The 20,940-nt window shown below is 39.6% G+C and overlaps 1 protein-coding gene across 21 annotated transcripts in view; it reads right to left on the bottom strand.

The window, feature by feature from the left end:
* Nucleotides 1-20,940, bottom strand: part of Heph (polypyrimidine tract-binding protein 1 heph) — a 364,683-nt gene that overhangs the window by 12,872 nt on the left and 330,871 nt on the right. For 14 of the 21 annotated variants that reach the window (XM_083103263.1, XM_083103266.1, XM_083103275.1 and 11 more), the window contains 5 exons: nucleotides 8,466-8,517; nucleotides 5,401-5,459; nucleotides 4,678-4,719; nucleotides 2,037-2,265; nucleotides 482-729 (listed from right to left, as the gene is read on the bottom strand). In XM_083103263.1, the coding sequence (XP_082959389.1) occupies nucleotides 482-729; nucleotides 2,037-2,265; nucleotides 4,678-4,719; nucleotides 5,401-5,459; nucleotides 8,466-8,517 (630 nt within the window). The remainder of the gene's footprint in view (nucleotides 1-481; nucleotides 730-2,036; nucleotides 2,266-4,677; nucleotides 4,720-5,400; nucleotides 5,460-8,465; nucleotides 8,518-20,940) is intronic. The other 7 variants (XM_083103271.1, XM_083103278.1, XM_083103279.1 and 4 more) reach the window with 5 other exon arrangements.

Raw genomic sequence — 20,940 nt, 5'->3', positions numbered from 1 at the left:
CGAATTGAGAGACTAAATAATATTATGCATTCTAAGATATTTTACATAATATATGATATATAAACTTTTTTTATGCGGATCAAAACACATTTTATCGATGTGCATTAATTAGAATCGGAAAGTTTTCGTTTTCAAATTGAAAATTTTCTCGACAAAACGAACGGTTAAACGAGCACGACGCTTGATGGAAGGGAAACTTCCTGATCACTTTACACGATTCCGAGATTGGTGGAAAAATACACGAAGAAAATTTCCGGGGTGCTTCCAGCGTCTCGCTAAAGACGACCCACAAAAGTTCTCGATGAGAATATCGCGAGCAATGATAAAGTTTCGAAAATTACGTCGAAAGGTCTCCGTCCATCTTTTCTTCGTGTATGCCTCGTTGAGGGTCTTCGTGGGGCCTCTCTCGTCCTTAGCGTCGAGGGAACAACGCGTCGGGGAACGGGAAGGGAGAAGACAGTCCGAATTTCCGGTTACTTACCTCCTCGTTGAGATTGCTGACGAGTAACACGGCCGACGCCTGGGCGCTTCCCTGCACCCGCACCCCCAAACCAGCCGCGCCGAGAGGAAATCCGCCGAGGCCGGCGAGCCCCCCGGCCGGGGGTACGCCGTTGTACGGGCCGGCCAAGGGCGACGGGAGGCCGTGCATGGCCGCGAAGGGCGTGGGCAGCACACCCGGTGCCCCTGCAATGGACTCTACTTCAGGAAGTTCAGATGACGTTATTATCACTGTTAAACATTGCGACAGGGAAAATAAGCTATAATAATATAACGATGTTAGGTGATGCAGCGAGAATGAGATCGAGAATCGTGGAGAGACTCGCGCCTGTCCCGCCAATTTTCCGGAAGATCCGAGAATTCCGCGCTTTTCTCTAACAACATCGTTTCGTCGTGTGTCTTTGGTCGAATCTCTTCCGCGGCGGTCGATTTTCTTAATGCGACCGGATTAATTTTGCGGCTGACCGTCGCGGGTCTCTCCTAATCCTCGACCATCAACGAACTGTTTGCGCAACGAGATAGGACGCGTAAAGTGGATTACAGTACGTTACAGATTAAACACTAACAGATTAAACAACAACGACGCCGTGAAATTAATTTAACCCAAACAAGCGTGTCCGAACTGAGCGTGTGAGTTTAAATTAGCGTTGTCGCGACGGTAACAAACGCAAAAATCCCGACGATTCGGCGCGCGCGGCCAAGCCGGATCGCTCTCGTCCGGTACTTTGTAATTAATTAATTCACCCGAGGAAATAATTACGACTGACCGACCGCCGCCAGTGAAGTTTTAAACGCCAACAAATTATTTCCACCACTGCGAGATGATGATGATAATGATAATAATAATAACAATTATTATTATTATTATTATTGTTACTATTATTATTCTGATAATGATAATAATTTAGCGCGTTGTCAAAATAACGGAAAATCGGTATTCCTATTAACATAATTAATTTCAATAGAATATAATATTGCGCGAGATCGCGCCACTAATTGTTTATCAATCTTTTAATTGCGCTTTTCACAAAACTTTAGAAGCTTTCGCGCGTGAAAAGCATAAAAGGAAAAGAAAAACTCCAAATTCATACACAATTGTAGATTTAACGGGGCAATGAATTTTGAAAACGCCTATCGCAAACCATCCATATATTCAACTATTACCGTACTATTGTATAGAGTCGTGCACATTCATTGTTTATGTGTCACATACGGTCTATTCAGAATCGCTTTGGTTGAATTTCACCCGAGTCTGACTAGCGTTTAATGACGATGAATTTTGCACGAGCGTCTATTGCGAATTCTACCGTATTCGACTAATAATAATACGCGCCGTGTATTATTATAAAGGATCGCACAAAATTTACGCGTTCATTGTTCGCGTTTGACTTTCGCGTTTCGCATCCTAATATATACGTGTATAATATATATACACGTTTCTAAATAATGGAATTTATTTGGAGTCGAACGCGATCCCCTGAATCGGGGGAAGAAGGGCAAGGGCATTTCATAAGAGGATTTTATACGAAAATACTCACCGGGTATTCTGGCACGCGGTTGGGAACCGGCACCCATCAGCAACTGGGGCAGCAATTCGCCGCCGAGGGCGAGCGACGCGGCGTCCAGATTGGCGTCGCCGGTCGGTAGGTTCGGGTTGGTGTAATCCCGGGACTTGTCGTTGTTGTACTTGACGTTGAGGTTCTGCATCTTGCTGTAATCGATGCGCAGCGTGCAGCAGGAATTGTAGACGTTTTGCCCATCGAGTGACTGCGCAAGAAATCGTGCGTTCTTCATTATTTGCGATTCCAAGTAACGATTAACGCTTTTGTGCTCAAGCTTGGAACACACCATAGTGACTCACACATTTTTTTATATCGATTCATCTTTCTTGTCTAATTTCTCGAAAAGAAATTTCCCTGTCGTTTTATTACAATTTAATTTTAATTATTAATTAAAATTTCAATAAAACTGGGAGAGCCAGAGGCTAGAATCTTTATTTACTATTTTGTTTCGAAAACACAGAAAAAATGAAATTAATTTCGCGAAATTTGAGAGAAAAAAATATAATAAAATCTTTTAAAAGAAAAAACTGTTTTATTATCATAGCGCAATTATTCAATCGATTTAATAAAAAAGATCAAACAATCTCTATCAAGATTGTGACTCAAAGATCGGTCACAAGAAAAGTTAATGGAAGCTGTAGATCGAAAAGTTTTAAAAAGCCTTCGACCAAGAAGCTTACAAACTTGAAGAAACCCAAGAAAATCGGTTTCGAGTTGCGGAATTTTCAGAGAAATCCGCTTCTCGAACCAGATCAAGACACAAATCTTAGTCTCTACAATCTTAGTCTATTTCTTCCGACTGATTTTGCCACTTTTGGGACTCTATAATGAAATTTATTGTTCGTCGATATCGCATTAACGGGGACGTGGGTTTGAGTCGCCTGTTTGAATAGTGCGTGGCCGCTACATTGTGCACAATGACGCGTGTACGTATATATATGTGTGTGTGTATATATGCGTGCATGTGTGTGCCCGGCCACGGTCTCGCTTTATATTTACACGAGCTAATGAATTTCGTACATAATTACCGCGTCGGCCCGCGCCGCGAGCCTCCGGCGTGCGCGCATGGCGGCCTCTCTTTGTCTCTCTTGCTCTTTTGTTCTGCTCCTCGGGCGGTTTATTCACGGTCGAGAGTTACATAATCGACGAGCGAGACGAATCGATTTCGCCAGCGAATTTTCAAGCGCGCAAGATGCGCGATATTAGACGATATCGATCTGATATTCGCGAATCTTTGATTCGGTATTCAACGGTAACAATTTGGAAAACGACAGATTTATCCAAAAGTACCTACTATCATGGAAATCTGCTTTCGAGTCAAACGAATCGCGATCGTTTATTCGTTATTCGTTTGCGTTGGGAGAAACGAAAAAAGAGACTAGGATAAGCGAAGGAAAGAGAGACGGGAGGGAGGAGGGAGAATCGGAGAAGAGCGATATCCGCAACAAAGCTAAATTAATTTTCTGTCTTGCACAACCACTGCGGGTGGTGGTTCGCGGCGAAACCGGTGTATTTCAAGCGAATTAATTTTCCCTTTGATCAGCGCGCGGTTTACTAGTTTGCGGCGTCGAGCTTACCGGAACGAGAGTGAATGGGAAGGGGAAAGAAGGATTCCGAACACACGGGGGATGAATTCGAACGGGCACGAGAAGTGGCGGAAGTTTCTGGCGAGCTTCCGCCGTTCGCGACTGAAGATATGTCGTCGACTATGTAAAACGGCGTATTTTACACGCGAGTAACTAGTAACGCAGTTAATTCCGGGTGTAACGGGGCGAGAGTGTCCCATTAACCCTTTCAAATATGTGTTTTGTGTGTCAGTCGTTACAAACGAGTTTTTTGATCTCCAGCTTCCACAGTTCTTCAACAAAATTTCGAAATAGCAAAGAGCGAGAAAGAAAGATGTCGTTGCATCTTTTCTTTAAAACTAGGTTCGCTGTATATAATTCTCAAACGATACACTTTAAGTGACAGCGATGAAGTAACATAGAATTAGTACACACATTCGATATATACATGGCAGCGAAATAGCTGCATCACACTCATTTGCACAAAAGATTATCGAGTCATCTCAAACACACGTGACACAACGGAATTTGCTAAAAAAAAAAAAAAAAAAAAATCGCCCGAACATAAGTCACGATAAATATGTACAATCGGGGGAAACGTGTTTAAATAAACAGAAAGAGTTAATATATTTAATTATAGTCAACAGTTTGAGAAAAAGAGAGTTAAGTAGAAATTATTTTTAGAAAGTTTATAGGGAACATCCTTTATATAGTCTCTATTAAAAAAAGAGTTGATTAGCATTCGAGCGTACTAGTTTATGGTACAACGTGCGTTTAGGGAATAAACAGACTTTATAGAAATTAGTTGCGCCATCCATGATAAAGAAAAGTTTAAGAGAACAAAAACTACACGCGCGCATCTTCAATTTTTTTTAAGCAGTGCCAGCTTTAATGCTGCTAAAAATCTCTCAGCTTTCTTAAAGAGAAAAGGGCGGGTAGTTTTTTATCAGGACACGTGATACTTTTAGCACTTTTAATTATAGGGATAAAACGATATTACAGGGATACGCAGGTAAAACAAAAGTTTACGCCAGAGACATAACTCGTGATACCTTAAGCAGCGGCAAGTTTAATGCTACGGCTTTCTCAACCTCCTTAAAAAAAAGAAAAATAGAAATGGTTATCGTCAGGATGTGGCGCTCTTTAAATCACGGGTTAAATAAATGATTACAGGAATTATAGGTAAAGCGGTAAATCAAGTAATATTAATGATAGAGAGAACAAGAGAGAAGAAGAGAGAGAAAGAGAGAGAGAGAAAGAAAGATACGACATGTAATGCCGCGAATAAAGTCTAGTATCGGTATTGATGAATCGCGTAAAGCGCGAGGAATGGATCGATCGCCCATCTGCGGTTTGCGCTTCAAGAATTAATTTGGCTTGCAAAGCAGCTGATATTTTTTATAAATCCGGGGAAAATATCGTATATCGGGGAGAACCGCGATCTTGCCTCGACGCCGGAATTTTTTCTTCCGTCATCAATCTTTCGATTACGCATTCATCGAGCTCACTTCCTGTAATTAAGCGCCGCATCGCGGCTTTCTTCGCCGGAGGAGATGCGGGTCGGAAAATATTTTCTCGGCGCGAGATACTCTACGAGAAAATTTCGATCTGTCCCGCGGGGATAAGTGAACGCGGCGGATAAGCGGAAAAGAAGGTAACTTAAAAAAGGAGGGAGGAAAAAAAATAAAAGAAAAGGAGGAAGAAAACAAGGGCGTACCGGAGGAAGAAATAAAGTGGAAACCAACGGGAGGAAGCAAAGTCAAGAGGATACTTACGAATTTAGCAGTCTGCGCCGACAGCATATCCGCGTATTGTATTAGTGCCTGGAACGAGCCTGAAACACAGATAAAAACCGTGAGACTATGTCGTCTGTATCATGAACTTTACGTTGCGTTCTGCAAGCGTAACCATAGCTAATAAATTTGTCGAATACCAATGTAACGTTCGACAGAGTCATTGTATATGAGCGGCAAAATGAATCATTAATAACAGTTAATATATTTTAGAGGAGATATAATACTACATTTTCGTTCTCTAATGGCATATTGTACGATTTTGTAATTTGCGTTGTATAAATAATGGATATGTTTGCTCATTTAATAATGTATTTGTTTCAAACAAAAGAGTCGATTATTTTCGCAAAACCATTGCATCGTTGTAGCCAGTTAAAAGAGAAGCAAAAATGGCTTTAAATATATATATATTTATAGAAATAAATATTACAAAATACCTCCTGTAAAATATATTAGAAACATACATAAGAGCATAGTTTATAATCGACGATGTAGCCCTAGATGCAAAAAGTATAAAAGGCCCCGGAAAATCTGATATTCGAGATGGAAAATGGTATATTTTTTGTGCTAAATCGTACGTGTATTTGAAATATCCAAGCAGAAGGCTCGGGTAAAAATGGGTGATTCATTAATTTAGTGCGTTGCGAGCGTTGCGAGAAACTAACTCTGCCACGATAATACATTTTTCCCGCGCGCAGCCGGAATTGTTTCGTTAGTGGCGTCGGCCAAAGTTCCAGCCGGCGGCTACGCTATTTCATTTTCGAATTTGCTCCACCGTGATAATGGAACTCTTTACTGTAATACGCTAAAACCCGGGAACGTGCGCGCGGCCGTACACGATGACCGCAATCTCGCTGACAGAGGAGCGCCGTTTTGTTTTTCCCGAACTACTCCGTAGGGATTAATCCCGCTTTTGTGCGAATTAAGAGAAATATTCGATTAAATATACGCTGTGTAAAAACGTGGCATAAATTATACGATAAAATCTTTAAAAATATTCCGGAGCACTTTATCGCATCTTTATGCCACTTTAAAGCGAGATTCGTAGAAAACGGAGCGAAATGACGAATTGATCGACATGAAAATCGCAACTTCTTTTATCGGCGATTAATCGCCCACTCACGGACGTTAATCTAGTATTTATCGCCGAATGAACGAGTGTAAATTCTTGAATGGATTACGAGAGGGAGCTTACGAGCTTGCTCGACTTCTTCCGGTCTCGCGAAGGATAAACAATTACGACAGGAGACAAACGCGGAATAGCCACGAGCGGTCGTTTCGCCAAGTTAATATTTCAGGGAATTCTCTCCAGCGTTGCTCGCTTTCCGCGTCCGGCCGGTCGGGATGGTTTATAATTGCCATTAAATCTCGATTAAACGAAACGTCGCGAGGGAGAAGGCAGACCCGGCCGCAATTTCGCGAGTTTTAATCTCGCATACGTACGTCGAATTCGCGTAACTCGCCGTGCCACGTATTTCATTACGCGGCGCGCGTACGATGCGAAACAAAGGATCGGGCCTGCGGCGATGTTATTTAATTTTCGAATCTGAAATACGCGGAAGCGAGAGGAGGAGAAAGCTCTCTCTCTCGTTCGCTCTCTCGCATGACAAAGCCCGTGTTTCGAACGAGGAAAAAAAGGAACAACTGCTTTTTATTCCGCAAAATTATAAAATACGCGCGCTTTTTCCCCTCGTACCTCCCCCCCCCCCCACGGTCTGCCATAATCGCGATGATAACGTTTATCTTGCTCGTAATTTGAAATTTTTTCGCGATTGAATGTAAAAATTTTTATATTTGATAGTTTTTTTAGTTCCGTTACATACATTTCCTGCTCGAGATACACGGCATATAATATTATGATAAAAGCGGCGGGATAATTTGCTTTTCGCGTTAATGATTCATCTTACGCCATTTGAAGAATGATCAGGATATTTAAATAATTCCCGTTTCGCGAATTATGCATTCTTATGCGTAAAGGAAAATAATCGACGTTTTATAAAATCGTAATCCAGGATAATTTTTTTCCCCAGCGAAACGCACTTTTGTCAAGATTCCTCGAATGCGTTCTCGTCTCTCATTTTAATAGACGTGATTCCTCGCGGCCGAAATTTGCCGGTGCAATTTCGCGATTACAGAACCTCCGGGAGGAGACCCGAGCACGTGCGTACGTTCAGCCACGCGGAGACTCGACGTTACGTCGGGCATTGCATTTGTCACGTTATGTACGTACACCGATGCGCAATCGCACACAGATAGGCACGCGAGCACAGGGAATGATGATGCTCTCGCGTTCGTTCGCTGTAGGCATGAATTCGTAACGCGCTCGTCGGCTGCACGCCGAGGCCTCTCTTTGTATACGTTGTATAACGGGTGTAACGAGAAGAAATTGCGTGCGTTATTCGATCTGCCGCGCTAACGATTTTGATTAAGAGAACGCGCCAACGAAAATCGAAACAGCAATGTTAAATTGTTGGCTCGTTCAGATCTAAACCAATCATCTTCGATTTACTATACCGCGCTTTCTAGAAGAGTTTATTAATGTATTATTGATGATGTTTTTAATTTAAAATGATGAAAAATATAAATAAAATTAAAATAAAAAATTTGCTCAAATAATAACAATTAAACAATTAATTAAAAATAATAGATTATTAGATTAACCGATTAGGGTATCTTAATGTTTCACGCAGAGGTCCTCGTAATCATATATCATTGGTAAATTATAAAAGTATCGAGATGTGCCACGTATCGAAATGTCCCTAAACTGCCTTAAGTAACGACCCCTTTGCGAGTATTTCGAGAACACCCTTTGGGGAACGATTCCGAAAGTACTAACGGCGCCAAGTGCGCGCAACGAGACGACGGGAGGCTAGAATGCACTTGAAGCACGCTGAAGTACTAAAGTGCCGTGGCGTGTCTGCCTCGCAAGAGCGAGATCTATAACCTGCGAAAGTGCCACGGCTTTCCCGCCCCCCTTTACTCGTTCTCCCTTTGGCAAGTCGATCCTAGGACAACGACGATGTACATATATCGAATACCGTACTTACTGTTCTTTGTGAAGGTGACGATCTTCAGAACTTTGCCAAAGCGCGTGAAAATCTGAAACATACAAAATAAGTCTTGGGTGAGAAATCAATCAGTTTTGAGCTATAATTTTATTAGTCTATTTATTAAATGTGATTTATCGAATAATTTATCATTTTGTCATATCATTATGTCGAAAGAAATGTGTAGCGAACAAAATTAATAAATCCATCTCGACGACTGTGATAACGATGTCGTTTATGATACTGAAATATGCCGACTGTACGATGTCGATATATACAGATGCTTTGACAGGCCCACGTAATAAACGTCTAACTAAAGCTACAATTGTCATAATCGTATGTCGCTACGCGAGCTCGTTTAGGACGAGAGCGATCAAAATTACAGAATTCGACGAACCCACGCTATTTAGCGCAGCGGCAAAATTACAAAATAATTGGTGCGGATATTACGATAAAGCCATTTATTTCGGCTGCGCATGGATTATAATATGGCAATTATATCCCCGCGCTCTGAAAGTTGAATAAAACGGCACGTAATTAACGATAACCGAAACATGTTCTAAAAAAAAAATTTATTCGCATAAATATTATACCGGCGATATTCCAAGGACTCGTGCGTGTAACGCTCGCGGATCGCATGAATTTTCAAAGGCCTCTTTTGAAGGCGAAACGGGCGGCCGGTATCACGCAATATTTACAGGCGTATCCGGAGTATGGGCGAGCCGCGGGCTAATAATCGCGCACGTCAAACTAGCCGTCATTGTCATATATGTTTGGCCGACAATGCCGATGATCACATTAATGCCGCGTATGCAAATATTTGACCCGGTTGCCGCGGTTCGCGGCGGTCAATCGAGCTAAACTCTCCGTTCAATAATAATTTTTTCATCCGTCTATTTTCGGCCGCGCCACGTACTTGTTTCTTATTTAAACGTTGATACGTTACGTTACGGTTAATCGTCGCCTCGATTTTGCCGACTTCAATTAACGGCTCATCGTGCTAACCGACAATGACATTGATTTTTCAAGCGCTCGGGAGATATTTTTACGCGCGAGATCGCTCAAAAGAGCGTTACATCCGTTTTCGACGAATAAATATGTAAAAGCTCGTAAAAGCGCGACCGCGAGGAGAAATGAAACATTTCCGATGCGAAACAGGAAAAACGCGCTAATGCGAACCGCTGTCACGCGTTTTAGCTCCTCTCCCCCGAATATTCAATGCTGCACGTGGCCTGCGGGCGCTGGGCGTATCGAATGAGTTTATATTTCGTCGCTAACGCGACGATGAAAATCCGTAAAATTAAAAACGAAAAAATATGCTAGACACATTACGAGAAAAGGGGAAAAACGTGATATCTCGGAATTGGAATATAAAATGCGTTGTGATGCGTCCCTTCGAGCTGCGCTTTCATTTTATCTTTGTTTCAAAGTCTGTCACTTCCTCTGACTTGATAGAATCGCGAGTTCCTTTCCTGATATAAATCTACATGGATGATTTTCGATTTTTGTAAAAATTCTTATACTCGAAAATACTGCGAAACTCGCTACATTTTTGCAAAATCGATCTAGTGACGCTTTCATCTCAATTTCGACGTCGCGTTTGAAAAAAAAATGCGTTCTTACATTTTAATTCGTTTCAAGAAAGAAATAATCATAGAGAATATAAGAAAGAAACAATATGAGCGCAAACTGATTTTTAAAACTCACTAATGAGTGCGCGCAAAAGTTGGAAGAGAAAGAATAATAAGCATTCTTTGAATATGCTCGCATAATGCGTTCTTTCGCGAATTAATTCACGATTTTCGTACACATTTCTGACGAACGTGGTGAAAATAGGAAAAATGCTGTAATAAGAAATAGGAATCTACGCTTAAAAAGTGCACTTGGCAACGTGAGAATGGCTCAGAAGAATGAGAAACACGCGCCGTGGGGCTTTACGCAACGGTTTCGTAATTAGTAACCTCCAGAAAGAAAGAGAAAAGACGTACTATATCCGCATGATGCACGTCAAATGGGACAAAAGAATCTTTTGCCATTTTACCGACATGACGGGGCTTCAACAGGAGCTATGGTTCTTTTTTTCAATAATAATACTCATCCGGCGGATGTAAAACATTTTTTAACTAGTAATTGAATTGAGATCGATGAGAAACATTTTTATTCTCCTTAGATATACAGACTGTAATCTTCTTATACAGATTCTTTATTGAATTTGAAAGACAATATTTTTTTACACTGATTTTATGAAATATTATCAGATAATTTCTGGAGTTAAATATAAATTAATGATTATAAAAAATTTTCTGGCTGTAGTATCACATTATTATCAAATCAAAGTTTAGGATTCGATAAAATTCGGTTTCTTCGTAGATCGGCGGATTTCATAATATTTTCTCTCATTCGTTCCGGCTCCTAATAATCTCTTTCCAATAAAAAAAGCAAGCAAATTTTCCAACGAAATCTTCAAAAATCGTTTCGAATGCGCAAGATCGTACTAGCGAAGAGAGATGTAATTTCCCCGAAAACGAATGATTATAATCAATAGAGAGTACAGTAAAACGGCAATAACGATAAAAATCTCTACAAATAGATCCTCATTGTCGTTTACATTTACGTACCTCGTTACGAGCAACGAGGATCATTTTTACGGTAATTGCGTTTGGATTGCGAACTCGCAGACTAGCAATTACAGAGATATATCGATGCATCTGTAAGTTTCCTCCATTTGTAATTTTTGCATAAAATACGCGACCTTTTACATAATATTACCCGAAGGCAACATATATTTTCATAAACAATATTCTCTATGTAATATAAGAATATTTTCGAAAAAACGAGATATTTAATTTCTACATTATGCATGTATTACGAATATTATAAGAGTCAAGTCAGTATCTTGCATACCGAGTCACATTACATTAAACAGGGATATCTCGAATTATCATCGAAACGTTAAACTCGGGAAGATGGTAAATTAAAGATTGAGTAAATTAAAAGCAGAGATGGATCGTTCGCGAGAGCGGATTCACTGTGGACGGCAGAGGATCGCGAAGGTGGAAAGGTGATAACGATGATAATGTTTAGAATATATGGATTACGGTTCCATCCATTACATCTGTACGTCCGCAGCGTCCATTACAAGCCGCAAGACCACTCGTAATAGTTCGCTCGACTATATGCATTACCTCCTCTCTTCCTCTCTCTCTCTCTCTCACTCTCAATGCAACTGCAATTGCGCGCGTTTCCCTGCAAGCGGTAACTGTGCACGCTATTTATACAATGCGTATATAATACGAAAAGCAGCAGTACCATGACTACCACCATCGTCATCACTGTTGGGCTGTACATGTTTTTATCCGTTTTCCGATAGAACGAGAAATATTTCAATTTTGATATTCGAATTTTTGCCAGTCGCGCTTTCGGCCCGGGAATGCATGCGTCCGATCGAAAACAGTTCGATCGCAAACGGATATCAAGTCGCGATGCGTCCGTGAGTATTTACTCGGAGATTGCGCCAATAAGCGAACGGATTGATGAATAAATCGCGAAAAGGCACGAGTGAAAGAGACAAGAAACATGAAATAATGCTCGCGTGGTTTTGCGTTCCATTTATTCGACGGACAAATTTGTGTAGAAAGTTACCAAAAGGCAATGCGCTCTCTCGCAGATACAGGTAAACAAACTTTTGGTACAAGGTATCAAAGTTTGTTTCTCTTTTGTCTCTTTACCGAGAGACAAAATTTTGAATTTTTATAAACTTATATGCAAAATATATTCGGTTAGTTAAAGTTTTAATTTACTCAATTATGACTTTTTCACGATAATTTATTTTAATGCGCCAGTAACAGATTGATGTCGTATAAACGCAATGGGAATCTGCGCCTTCCATGGCATTTATATATACGCGCGTCCATTACAAACATACTGTACAATAAATTTAATTAAACCGGTATTTAATTAATTACTCGAAATCTGACAAATTTTCCACTTGCTGCACATCGCGTTGCAAATTGTCTCTGTGAATTTAGGGAGAAATTCGAGAATTACCCCGTAGGCGGTAACGTTTATTATCGATGCAATTGATGCATTCCATGATTGCCGTCGAATACACGCAAACTTCTGTTCATTGTTGCATCAGTGTTCCCCTATTCCTTTATTAGCATTCGCCCCTTCTATATACTGTTATTAGAGATTAGGAAGATAAATATACTCGGCAGCCATAATTACTTTACGATATACATCATACGACTAAAATTGCATCGGTCGGTTATTTCGTATCTAAATAAATATCATTAAATAATATAATGTTCGTGTACTGTTTTAGCCAACAAGTATTTTGACGCGACTGGAATTTATAAAATATTGGAAGCGTGTGAAAAAATGATTTGTTATTTTCAATCTACAAACTTTATTTGAATTTATTCAATTTTATTTTGAAAAAGAAATATATTTTTTCCCCGATATAAAAGTATAATATATATTGACGTCGATATATATTGACGTCGAGGAAATAATCGATAATATTGGATGTTCCAATACCTTGCAACTTTGTAACGAATAGATTAAAGCAATCCGCTTTCACGCCCCGGTGGATAAACAGAGACGAAATACACGTCCCTCACCGAAATGTAAATAAATCGAGAAAAATCGGGAAATTCGAAAATAAGTCGGCACCTCGGTGAAAGAAAATCGCGATTCAAGTTGCACGTTGAATTGAAACTGGGACAAATCGGCTTGTTTGCGCGCGCATCATTTGCAACGAAAGTTTTAATGAGGGTCGAATGAAAAGCATGCTCGTGTAACAGTTTCTTTGCCGCTGACATTTTTAAGAGTAAGAAAATCGGACCGTTAAATGCTAGAAATAATAAAGAATATCGAGCTCGTGGAAAATAAAATCAAACAAAAAAGCATACTTTATTTTAAACGCGACAGAAGGTCAACTGTATCGCGACCAGTTAATCCTAGAATAACTCTGGAACTATTAATAATTCCTTCGTCGCAAAACACGAGTTTAGTTTCGATTTTCCCTCATGCATTAACTCTGAACAATGTTTTGAAAATTATACCGTGTAAAATCGTTCCATATATGTATGTCAAAATTAATAATATATGCGATAAAAAAAAAACATTTCCAAATTCGAATTTCCAAAATCAATTCAAGAAGCTTTCAGGAGAATCCTCGATCATTCCCACAATCAAAACTGCATTTCTATACGAAGCGTAACGTTCTCCTTCATTTTTGCTGTTACATTTTTAAGGTAACGGCTCGACCAAACACGATCATTTCAGGTACGTATGTGTATGTGTGTATGTATGCGCGCGTGTTTGTCTCCCACGGGAAATTATTCCGCACGTGCATCTCGCATCTGCAGCTGATACACCGTGTATGTGCGCGGGACGCGTTTGTCGTCAATGAACGCTCGAAAGACATAGCGTTGTTATAACTTTTGCAATCAGACCGCGCGCGAGTTATTGGAGGCTCCTGTTTGATCTAAATATTTTTTTCCGCGCGAAACTCGCCGAGGACAGTGCGCGTTAATCAGAGCTACTTTCAACTGTAAGTCATCCCCCAATCAGATGCGATTAGCAAAAACGCGCTACTGTTTTCGAATCGTAAGAAATTAAATAAAAAAAACATAATTGCGTGATAAAATAATTGGATTATGCATTAAATTAAAAACGATGCAATTGATTGTTTTGATTTCGTAGGAAAAAAATCGCAAATTCCCCATTGAAAGCGGAATTAATAAATTAAGAATAATTTACCGGTATATGTGTGTGTGTGTGTGTGTGTGTATTATTATCATTATCCGACACAAGTTTTGATTTCATTTGACTCATTAAAGTTCATGTAATTGAAACTTGAAATTGAATGAGCCTATCCCCTCCCCTTCTCAAATTAGCGAGCGATTGTGACGCGATGAAATTAATGTGCCTCGAAATATATGTTATTCAATATGCGATTACGCGAATCAGATATATAATTAGTCAATAATGGCTAAATTATTAACGAAGAATATCGAATAGAATTGGAATTTTTCCTATTTCAAAAGTACTGTATAAAATCAATTTGAAAGTGCGTACTGTCCTCTATACGATCGCGTATAAACATTTTTTTCCCGTATCGCGTATAAACATTTGTTAATTTTTTAATTATTCCCTTCACGTATCGATATGATTAAAATTCATCCGACCAATTGTAGCTTGATTAAAAAACTTTTGTTTATTGTAGACAAAAAGCATTTTGCACATCGCGATAACTTCATATGTCATCATGCATGTGATGTACCCGAAATCTCTATCATCAGCGCGTGCTACGTACGCGTGCAAAAACTAAATATTTTAATTTCATATTTTATTTATCCTCGTCTTCCTTCGTTCCATATTGTGTTTACGATTGGTTTGCCACATTCGTATCGTCGAAATGGAGTTACGTTCTGAGAAAGGCGGAAAAATGCGCACGACGGTTTAAGAATTTTTCGTTTCGGCTGGAAATAGTCGTCGTCGAGATTTCCGATTCGCGCACAGTGAGAAAATTTTTGATATATGCACATGTAAAAGATTGATCTTAAACTTGTCAGAGACTGCTTTACGCGAGCGAGAAGAATTATTTGCGAGTAAAAAACTTATAGTTAGAAAATTAATATAGCGGCAGAAAAATAAAAGCTGAGTTACAGCCTTTGACAATAAATTAAAATAAACAGCTCAGTGAATATTTCTCTAATGACGTAAGATATGCACCGGATTGAGCGATCATCTAGTCTACTTGGCGCTAGATATCCAACGCGCGTTATTTCAAGGGTGCTTGCGTTAATTCACCTACGCGATCCCCCTTTAACCCCATTTCACCGAGGCACGTCGACTATGCGAATCAATTCGCGTCACTATTTGATAGAATCCCGCGCAGCGTTCGTCGTTTACAACTCTGACATTCCACACTTGTTCCGGAAACGTGAACTGACGCAACAGGAGAAATGCATGAAATTTTAATAAAAACGCACGCATACCAAAGAAAATAATAACGAAAATCTCTCTATTATTAAAAACTCTATGGAGATCTTAACGAAATACGTTTCGAAATCCCCAAGCTATACGTTTCACTTTTAATTATATATTTTCTAAAAATAAACACGCAAACTTGGATTTGTAAGCGATATTAAAAACTGGATAGCTGGCCTGCTGCAATATTACAAAGATTAATATCGATGAAGATTAAGTTTATGAATACAGCCACTGAGAAATGAACGGAAATGCATTGCTCGTACAATAGTTTCATTCGATATTTTGTCAGCAAATGGTTGTTCCTTTCTTTTCCGCAAACATTTTCCATATTGTATTTTGAAGGTGGCAAATTTCTCTCCACAACTCAGAAAATTTATATACTATTTGCGCATATACAAGATGTGTGTTTGCATTATTGAATTTTTTCTTAATCAATATTTTTATCAATATTTAATGGCAGTGAACTAGAGACGTATTTTACTTACATCATACATGTACATTTTATATATATCAATATATACGTATTTAAGTATTATATATATAAAATAGTAGCTAGATAGTTTAAACATAAAAGAGCTCAAGAATCTTAATCTCTGTTAAAGAAAAAATCCTCCGCATAAATTCATCAGAAAATAAATCCCGCTATTTGCGACACGCGATGTATATAGAACGGCACAATATATAAGCTGGTATATTATTTTCTTTAATCTCTCCCTTCGGGAAGAGGGGACAGGAAAAGGATCACCCGGGAAGGAGGGAGAGAAAGAGATACCGGGAACGGGGCTCGTTATTAAATCGAACGCGACCCTTTGGCCGGCGGCCATCGCTCATAGATCCCGTGGGGATTCCCTCATGCCGTGGGATTACAGGTGACCAAACTCCACCCTTCCCATCCATTCCATTCCATTCCATTCCGTTCCGTTCCATTCCATTCCATTCCGCGAAAGCTGCCCATTACCACCGGCGTATTGATTGATGTAACAGTTATTAATTCGCGTGCCCGATTATCGAGCCCGACCAGACGCGGGTGTCTCCGCGGTTTCTGTAACGCAATAACGCGCAATAGCAGTAACGCAATTCCCACGTCGCGGCGATCCGTCGTTATTCATTTAGATATAACGGCTCGGGAGGGTGAGAAGAGGGAAAGGGGTTCGATGTCTGACGGCGAGTCGGGAGTTTACAGGAGGGAGAGGGATGCGAAAAGGCACGAACTTATCTCCCTGGTTGTCGCGCGGCCAACGAGTCCGGCCACGGGAAATGGATAGGGATTTCTGCGAAACTTCTTCCCCGGCGAGTTCCGCGGATTTTTCTCCTTTCGGGAAACGTGTTTCCTATCGCGCGGCCGCAACGATTGCAGTTCGGGAGCAATTATAGTCACGAGATCAATTTTTCTCGGCCCACTTCTTCTCGCGAGCGTCAGGATGTTTATTGGAGGGTGCGTGAAATTTCTTCCCATATTATAAAATATTAAGGAATTGAAAAAATTAATAATGCGTGCATGTTAAAGAAAACATATTACATTTGACCATTAATCTAAATATGGACACAAAAAAAATTTTTTTTACAGAACAGCCGTATAATGTAACAAGGAATCTTATTTTTTGTATCGAAAAACGCGATTAATAATTACATTTATTTCATTACATTTGAATCATATGTAATCTGTATGCGAGAAACATTTCACGAGAGTCCTATAAAAAGGTTTTAGAGTGCATATTACTTGCGTGTGGTTGGTGCGATATATAAGCTGGAACTGTTAATACCGGCTGCATTATTAATCGCTACAAATGCATCCTGACATGACTATACAGCTACGAGCAGGCTTTTAAAGCTGTATCATAGGCGTGTCCCACCATTATAGCATAACTTTTAATATCCTTGTATCGTCAAGAAAATAACTCGCTATCGAAGAACAATCGTCGTGATAATCCCTTTTATACTCTATCGCAAAAATCTACAATGCTTCTGCAATGCCTGTTAACATGAATAACGGAATCAAGAAAATTCGAGATAAATATCACGCAAAACTTTGTCGATTACTTCGAAATATCTTCATAAAAAAGCGCTCTAAGAATTTATAATCCCTAGTGTATAATAATTTTGATATTTATATTATTCTGCTTATCAAGTTATAAGCTTTTATTCCAGAATAAAAGCTAATAACTTAACTTTTGTAATCACCTTTTGAAATTGATTTTCAAACGATAAAGAACGCGAGCTCTTCTTTCACGAGCTGCACTAATATTAGCTAAAATAAAAAAAAATGTGTACTCTTTCGCTTGAAAAGTCGAAACAACGCTCCAATCTATGCAATGTTAACGCTTTTAATTGCACAATTCAAGGAGCACACGCGTAAAACACTCGCGCGCCAAGCTGTTCGCTTGTTCGTACTCGAACGAACAACTGGAACGATCGAACCGAGACATTAGACGGTTGCCAACGGCCATTAATCATACAGTACGAGGAGGCAGGTGATTAATGTTTTCCTCTGTACGCGCTAACTTCCAGCCCCCTTCCCTTGCCTCTTTCATCGCCCATTTTCACGCTCTCTCCCCGGTTTTCTTCGAGTCACCGTTCTTCGGGTTCCTTCGTCGCTTCCCATCGAGATCACACCGCCAAACTGCCGGCTACCATCGTCGAGTGATTAATTTACGATCCCCATCTCCGTCCCTTTCGTCATTTTTGCCATTTCGATTCTCGACACTCTCACGAAACATTTAGTATATTCCGGTAATTCTTTAATAGCGTCGGTTTGTATTTCAAAAATATTACACGTTACATATGCGCAAAATTGTAGAAAAAATATTTCACTGAATATGAAATGTAGATGAGAGACGATCCATTTGTAAAGTTTATCCTTTCGTGTTTATAATTCGCGATTTGGAATAATTTTTATTACGTATACTCATGGCAATTTATATAATCTCTGTCGATTTTACAATAATAGGAAAAAGTGATTTCGAAGTATCAAATTTATCTTTTCGTATTGATGTAAAATGAAAACATTCTCGCCACAAAATACATATGTATAATACCATTAAAGTGTATTGATTTTATATGTAACTGTCTTGTGCATATATATTTTTATATATTTTATTTATCTTAAACTTATTTTAAATTTATGTGTTAAAAAAAAGATTCTTGCTGTTTATATGTTAGAGAGATTAATATTAAAAAACCGAATCTTATACATCAGAAGATTTTTAAATTATCTTTATTAAACTCTATGTTGGCGTGGTTTCAAGATAAAAAATAAAATAAATGAAAAGCTGCACTTTGCAAAATCACCTTTCATTCGATGATCTTTCAGATTTCAGTCCGGGCCTTAATAAAGCAAGAATTAATTCTCAGATGGCAGATTGGGCTCCAGTAACAGCAATTTATATCGTCGAATGCCTCGACAAAGTTCCCGAGCCATTTTATCGAGACATAAATGTTAAATGCTCGCTGTTAAGTCTCTTTATTTATGTCCCTGAGTTCGCGGAACATTATGACCGATTTTTTATATTCATAAGTTTCGTTCCCTGAAGGTTTTGCAAATAGAAATCAGAAAAGAAACGCGCGATGCGTTCGAAGAGCGCATCTCTTAAAACACAATAAAAAAACTGAGCAGAAATTATGGAAGCAATGACTCGACTCGCTATTGCTTGGGTCCATCGGTCATGTAATCTAATTTATGTTTTACTATTCTTAAAGCCGCCTATATAATTTTTTTGAGAATTTTTTTGCAAAAATGAATAAAATATAGATTCTTCACATCGGTGATTGAGACTAACAGAAATGTATTTTGTACCAATACACATTAAATACTTCGTAAGAGATAATACATTACGCTGGGTAAATGAATTGATTCTATTTTGTGAAGCAATTAATTTAAAAATTGCTGCGTTTTAATTCAACTTAAAGTCTAGTCCTCGCGATTAGGAAAAACTTCACAAAGAAAGGTTTAATTTTTTTAGGCGATACAATCTTTCTCCTCGCCAAGCTCATGGATCATTAAGAATTTTCCGGCGCAGAGACGCCGACTAATAGCATCGGCTGGATTACAAAGTTTTCAGAGCGCCGGTTTCCGCACCGAGAGAGCGCACCTGAACACCTGCACCCCTTTCTTGCACAACCCTCTCGGGACGCAACCTTTCCATCCCTCACGGGGATGGCGCGAGAAGTTTCTACCCCGCGAAGACGGACTTTTCGCGGCATTTAACCGCCTCGGCTCGGGAGACCGTAAAGTTAAATATCGGAGGAGGATTTCGAAGAAGCGGGGAGAAGACGGCAAGAGGGTGGGAAAAAATACCGCCGCCACGTAAATTGGCTTCGCCGCCGGAGGCTGTCGGTTAATCGCGCGAAGAGGTCGCGGCCGAGCAACAGACAAACCGGGAACAAATAAAGAACAAAGTTAAAATTCAATTCAACCGGAAGAAACAATCGAAGTTCCGGCCGCGAGAACTGGGGGACCGCGTTTACAATTGTTTCAGCAAAGTCGAGAAATCCAAGGAGAGGCAATTTTTCATCAAAAGAGCGTGCTTGAAAAAGAAGCGTATAATAAAGTTGTAACGCGTCTCAATGTACGTGTTCTTTAAATATCTATTCGAAGCCGATTATATTCTTTCGAAATAAAAAAAACGCATCTATGTGTAATTTATATTTATAAAAGAACATCGCGATATCTATTTAGTATCGTATTTTGTAAAAGTCGCTTTAAGTAACGAAGAGCGAACACAGGATCGGGATTTCAAGGCAATGTGCTTAATCCCTCTTGAGAAAGAAGCATTTGTACGCTCTCTCCTTGAGGGAGCACTGTATCGGATTACACGTGCAGTAGAACAGGTCAACCTTTCGTCAGACGTCGGTAAAGCGCGCGTGGCTTATACGCGAATCAATTTCCAATCAATTTGTCCGCGTCGTTAAAATTTTAAAAGACGCTGTGACATTTCGTTAGAAGACAGAAACAAGAAGCTAAGCTATATATTCATCGTTAAATAATTCAGATCACAAGATTTACGTTAGACAATCTATAAAATTGATTTTGTATTTAAAGAATTTTTTATTAACGATGTCGCCTGACACCTCTGGATCTCAGATATCGATAGCAATCGAGAATGCGGTTGAAGGAATGTCTCTGATATCTTTTCACATTGAAACGAATTTCTTACAAAAACTATTCTCGTCATCCGATTATCTCGATATAAATGTCAGTCCGAATTTTTTTTGTCAGTCCAACGGGATATTTTTTATGGTATAAAAATCATACGACACGTCCCCGGAATGTATTAAAGAATCTGTCCGACCAATGACAAGCCCTATGCGGGCTGGCTTCGACGCGAGTTAATCTTTCGAGCTGATTACAAGTCGCGGACACAAATCCAGTCCCACCGCTGCCGAGACCATCGTATAAGCCTGCTTACGCAACCGAACACATATAACCGGCCAATCGTCGATTCGTAATCCGGGAATGTTTTCCACCCGGTCCATT

The sequence above is a fragment of the Camponotus vicinus genome, unplaced genomic scaffold (assembly GCF_025532165.1).
Source record: "Camponotus vicinus isolate PSW18456_S1 unplaced genomic scaffold, iyCamVici1.0 SCAF_6, whole genome shotgun sequence".
Classification (NCBI taxonomy): Eukaryota; Metazoa; Arthropoda; class Insecta; order Hymenoptera; family Formicidae; genus Camponotus; species Camponotus vicinus.
The sequence above is the reverse complement of the archived record's forward strand: the minus strand, read 5'-3'. Positions and strand labels throughout refer to the sequence as shown.